We start from the raw sequence: 6203 nt of genomic DNA on the forward strand, positions 1-6203 counted from the left end.
ACAAAAAAAAAAAATGTGAGTCAGCATTAGTCGTACATTCTTAAATTATATAAGTATAAACATTGATCTTTTTGATACTTTATTAAAAAAAATTAAAATTTTATAAACCGTAGACTATGCTGCTTTCACGTTGAGTTTCAGTTTTGTGTCTAATTAATGTTTACTTCTTTATACATATAATGAGTGTTTACAAAATATTACTTACTTTAGCTAATACATTTAGCTTCCTTTAAAAAAACGGGTTATTGGTATTTTTAACTGTCGTAAATTTAGAAAAAATAGTTAAGAGATCAAACTGTAGAAACAAAAATGTATAAAGTCGACATACGCATGACAAATAAGAGGACAACCATGATCTAACAATCCATCCTTGATCAGCACGTGGCACTCTTGCTCACAGGCTTGTTCCGTTGGATCACTTCCTACTACATCAAGCATGATTTGCACATCACACTTCAAGGTATTCAGGTCAACTGTAAAGATATCCGTTTAAATTATATTGTAATGTAAAAAAAAACGTGTAAAAGTTATAACTTGTCACAAAAGCTTATATTTAATAACCAAAATAGGTTTTACAATTATGTGTTAAATTATTTCTATCCTTAAATGTTTGAAATTCAACATGGCACAAACATTATTGATTTAGATAAAAACAAACGGAATATAAAAATTCTTTGACGAAGTTGCTATGATTTGTAATAGCATATTATCTAGAGTGTTAAAATAATCTTCAAATACGAGGAAAATGATTGATAATAGTGACCATCATTCGGGATGCTGGTACACAGCTCTTTGTCCCCCTCCGAATGCAAGCCGAAAACACGTAACTACATACACTTGTGTCGAACATGTCCACTGTCTTAGGCAGCAATTCGGACTTAAGGAATTGGTAAAGACTTGTTGGTAAAGACGGCACAAAAGTGGTAGGGTGTACTTATCAATATATTTAGTACTTACACAGACTGTCTATAGTAAAGCCACCGATAATGAATCTCTTTGAATCATCTGAAAACAATAAAAATGTGTTATGTTAAATTATCTTCATCAAAAAGTAGTTGTGAATGTGTTTCGAACTGAGTTGATGTAATTTCATAATGAAGTTATACCTTATATGAACACTTATTGATCATATTATTTTCTTTCAGTTACGTGCGACAATTATTAAGTTAAATGTTCCAAATAATACTTGACTGCTTTTACATATGGAAAGTAATTGAATCGTCCAATGTAATCAGAAAAACAATGCAAGTTTATCAGACAAACTGAATAATCATATGTAATCTACATAAAAGTAGCCATCCCGTTATCTCCTAATGAATAGATTCACTTTACTTTAAAATTTGATCATTTAAACGATGTTTATTGGAGTTCATTATAGAAATATTGAAGAAAAAAGAGCTACATACAATATAGAGTCTTGTCGGGGTTGCACATATGTGTAGATTGTTAAAAAGTAATGTTGACACTGCATGGTATTTCTTTATTTGTTGAGTTTGTTTGTGTTTTATTTCCATCGTTAATGTTTTATTTTTAAATCTATTTATCAAGCGGAATTCTCGAAATGGAAATATATACATGAACACGTGTCTATGTAAACATTTATCAAACTGCAAGACTTTTAAAGATACCTAGTGGTGCTGCAAGAGCTATTGGAAGGAGGAGGCAAACCAAGAACAGCTTCATCTTTATACTGCAATTGTCAAAGTAGAACTATTAAGGAATAGATAAAGCTACGTGCTAAAACTTACTATAATACAATTTATATATAATTAGGATAAAATAAGACACCTCGTTTTCGCTTAAACATAAGGATTAATATATCTAACATTTAGATTGTGAAATAAAACACGACTCCTTAGACAAAAACAAAATTGTTTTCATACATTAAGAAATTAATTTGAAACAAATACTTGCAATACTTTTGTATCAGAGACTCCAGTAAATATTGCAGAGTTTGAATAAGTAACTGGCATTATTATAATAAAAATAAAATATATCTGTTAGATCATTTGTATCGGAAACCTTTATAACAAACGATTATCGTTTGTGTACACACAATCTTTTATGAATATCCACTTAAATGTTCTTACCTTTAACTGACGCTACGTGCCTGTGTACAAGTGATTTGAGACACAAGTAAAACTGCCTTTTAAAGGCGAAAAACTTAAGATAACCTAAGATGACATCTTCAAAATTCCATATTTAGACACATAGAATTGTTTTGTAAAATCCTTATCATTAAGGTAAGACGTGTTCCAATTTCTTTACTAATACAGACGTGCTACGACAAATTGAAACACCTAAATTAGAATCGTCAAAAACTAATGATTGCATTAGTTTCATTAAAACAAAAAATATGAAATATTCGACAGCACTATAGACATGCAATATATGTCATTACAATTAAGATTGATTATATAACAGCATAACTTGTCTTGAATGTATGACAGCATAATTAACTTTGAATGTAAAATAAGAATTGAAATTATGGCAGAAACAATTACACTGGATATATGACAGTGAAATAAAAACGTTGGATATATGTCAACACAATCTTCTTTAATTTATATATATGACTGAAAATATGTCATTACCGTTGACCTTGAATATATGATAGAACTATTATTGTTAAGTGAATGTTGACACAGTCGGCAATGCAATTGAGGCGTATAATTAAACAGTGCACTGCCTGAGTGTGTTTTTTCTTTCTTTAAGCTGTGTAATTTCATTTTATTCTTCCGTTCTTGTTTTTGTTCATTACGTATTATGTCATTTAATATATAGACTTCTAGTGTTTTATTTAATTAAATTCATTCTTTTTATCGTCAATACATCCATATTTATGAAAATTTTGAAGTTAACTTGTGTTTACTATGACTTAACACAATGTTAAATTTGCTTTATGCTTTATTTGCACTATATGTTTACTAGAATTATTTTTGTTATTTATTTCATTTTTTTATGTTTTATCCTTGTTAGAGATAGCTCAGACTTAAATGGTCTATAACGTTAGTACAATAAGCCCTCTCGTGTTTATATAAGAGTAACGTCACTTTGATCACACTGTTATCATCATAAGAGACTCTACTTAAATGTTTCCAGACCGCTATTATGACAACAAATATTTACATTACAATACAATAAAATATAAAACAAAATGTTTTTTTTTTGTTTAGTCATTATTTAGTTAAGATTACATATAATGTTACAACAGACAATTTACAAATAATATCATTAAACATATGTGGGTGTATTAGACAATTTGTATAGAACTAGACATGCCACATATATTTCAAAAAGATCAGTTAATAAGAACAATGTGTGTCTAATGTAATGAATTTTTTACTAAATAGCTTTCACGATGGGAACAGTGTAAATCTTAAATAACTGTATATATACAAAGACACGATTTACTCCCTTTTAAGCTATTTTGTGTTGCACGATATTTTTAAGGAATTTCAGTCTATGAAAAATTTTTTTTAAAAAGAACTGGAGGACGGAGGGGATATTTGGAAATTTTCACAAAGGGGTTTTTTGAGTTTAAAAAATTTTACCTATTTTAAAAACTAAAAAGCAAAAACTACAAAGGAAATTTTAAAAGGGGTTTTTAATTTAAAACCTCATTAAGGATAATCCCCAAAAAATGACAAACCCCTTTAGTATTAGGGGGATACAGCTTACAGCAAACACCCAAGAATTTCAAGCAAAAAGGGGGATTTTTAGCAAAAAAAACAAATTGAGTAGGACTTGTGCAAACAAAATTTTTAAGGAAACAAGGTGTGAAGTTTCAATCAAAACCCCCGGGAGTTATGGAGATACTTTTACAAGAAAAAATTACCCAAGTTTTTTCTAAATAAAAAGGGGGCATATTATAAAAAAAGCAAAAATTTTTTTTGTCCTATATTTAAATTTACAAAAAAAGGTTAAGTTTTTTAAATATTCCCTTTATAATTTGAGATAAAAAAATGAGATAAAGCAAAAAAAAACAGGTTTATTGGTTGTCCTCAGTTAATTTTCCCCAAAAACTTTTTAAAATCCTTTTTCTTAGTTTTTAGGAAACTTTTTTAAAAAAAAATTTAAAACAAAGGGGTGACCGTTTTTGTATTTTGGATAGTGACTAAAAAGTTTATTTATCGGTTTTTTGCCCAAAAATAGGGAAAAAATTGGGTTTTTAAAGTCAAGATATTTATTATAATTAAAAAAAAACCCCAAAAAATTAAAAAAAAAACCCTTAAAAATTAAAAAAAAAGGGGGGTAAACAACTTTTTTTACAATTTAATTTTCTTATTAAATTGGGGGTTTATAAAATTAATTTTTTGGGAAATATATTAATTTCCGTTTTCATAAACGTCGACAGGACATTAATGCTTGAAATTTGCCTTCAAGTGCTCAACATTTCGCAGATACGCTCCTTGAAAAAGGTACTGTTATATCTTAGAATTTTTACCGGAAGTCGGCGATTAGCTGTACGAAATTTAAAAAGCGGTATATACAAGTTTCTCGGTAATAATGTTAAATAGTCCTCCCTTTTATGTTCTTGTTTATATAAATAGGATAGTTTGTCCTTTGTAATTTTCCATTCCAATCTGTTATAAATTGATCAACCAGCACTAGTCTTGCTTTATTAGAAAGTGGATATTTTTCATAGTGATATCTCCTTGGTTCAAGAATAGATATGGGAACAAGTATTGTTTGAAATATCTGTTACTGTAAATATTTGAATATAAATTCGAATCATTTGTTATTATAACAATATTCAAAACCCGAATTATTTTCGTACTAATAACAATTTGCAACGGATAACGCCTCAATTTCCCATATAACTCATAAGCGTGGGTACTTTTCCTTGTATTTGTAATTTTTCTTAGAAAATCTAAATGAATTTTTGAAACTGTCGGTTTTAAAATGTTCATTCAACCTAAATCATTGCAGGCACAGTGAGTGGATTTTGGAGGTGTGAAAACCAGTGAAACAAAGTTTTAAAACAAATGTTATTTTAGAAACGAACAATGTATATTGAATTACAACGTAAAGGAATTGACAATCAGAGTGTTTAAATGTTGCTTGCCAATTACTAACTTTGTTCTAAATTGACATGTTAACACTTTTGTATGAAGCACTTTTCTTAAGAGACCGTACGAAAAATAAATGTTGTCTTCATTTGATCAAATATCTTGTTAGCATCGTTGTAATAAGGATATAGATTAGGTTGAACACAAAAAACAACATGATATAAACATAAGCTGTTTTAAGCAAAGGTAGCAATCGCCACTACTGAGATAAGCATTAAAACTGTTTTATAAAGTCAAAATGGTGTTTCAAATACAAATGTTTCATCTACTTCTATAAAGCGCTCGAATAAAAAGGTCAAATATCCAAATAACATCGGTTCCAAAAGGTTATGTCTATCAAAGTGTCACTGTAGAAGTTTTTATTATTTTGCAACTACATTTAAAGGTGATGGTCATTGACACCATTCCCTATATCACAATGGTGTGACTCCACATTCCGTTATCAATTATTACATTTTGATATTAGGAGACAGTAAATTAGTAAACTCATAATAAAATAGAATTTCTTTGCCTTCAATGATCTAAATGAATAATTTAACGGAAATTTTAAAATGAAAGACAGAAACGCAACAGCATAACAGAACTTACACTCGTTCTTATTATGATAATTGTTAATTTGATTTTATTCTACATTTATGAAAACTGCAATTTGCATTTCTTTAATGTATAATGAGACATTTTAAGTGTTACTACTTTTTTAACTTACTGAAACATCAAACTTTATCGTGTAAAAATGGCATGCCGTGTTAAGATAAGCTATTCAAAATGTGTACATTATTCAAAATGTGGACAATTTGTTTCATTTTAGCCACTGTGCTGTTCGAAATTCAGAACATTGTGATAACCTTTTTAATCGAATGACACGTTGACATTACATGGTAAAAATGTAGGAGAGTGTTAACTGTATTGTAGTTCTTTTGACAGATCAATCTTAACCTAACAAAAATTTAGTTCAGTACATCATATTACCGCTACATACGATTTTACGATTAATTTATTTGGTTGAAGCAAACTAGTAGTGCCTAAGGGATTTTCTTTTGAATTTTGAAACATTTTTTAATTAAAAAATGTTAAATCTGTATTAATATAATACACTTTAACTGAACGAGGTTGGAACGTAGTGTATGTGAT

At 28.7% G+C, this 6203-nt stretch overlaps 1 protein-coding gene across 1 annotated transcript; it reads right to left on the minus strand.

The window, feature by feature from the left end:
- Window positions 1-339: 339 nt before the first annotated feature.
- On the minus strand, window positions 340-2175 carry LOC132715303 (uncharacterized; the record flags this gene model as incomplete). Its single annotated transcript, XM_060698298.1, is given in 4 exon segments — window positions 340-473; window positions 958-1005; window positions 1629-1690; window positions 2091-2175. Coding segments are annotated over 3 exon segments (237 nt in total), but the record flags the coding sequence as incomplete, so codon positions are not given.
- Window positions 2176-6203: the final 4028 nt, after the last annotated feature.

The sequence above is a fragment of the Ruditapes philippinarum genome, unplaced genomic scaffold (assembly GCF_026571515.1).
Source record: "Ruditapes philippinarum isolate M1 unplaced genomic scaffold, ASM2657151v2 ctg24662_1_1_1_1, whole genome shotgun sequence".
Lineage (NCBI taxonomy): Eukaryota > Metazoa > Mollusca > Bivalvia > Venerida > Veneridae > Ruditapes > Ruditapes philippinarum.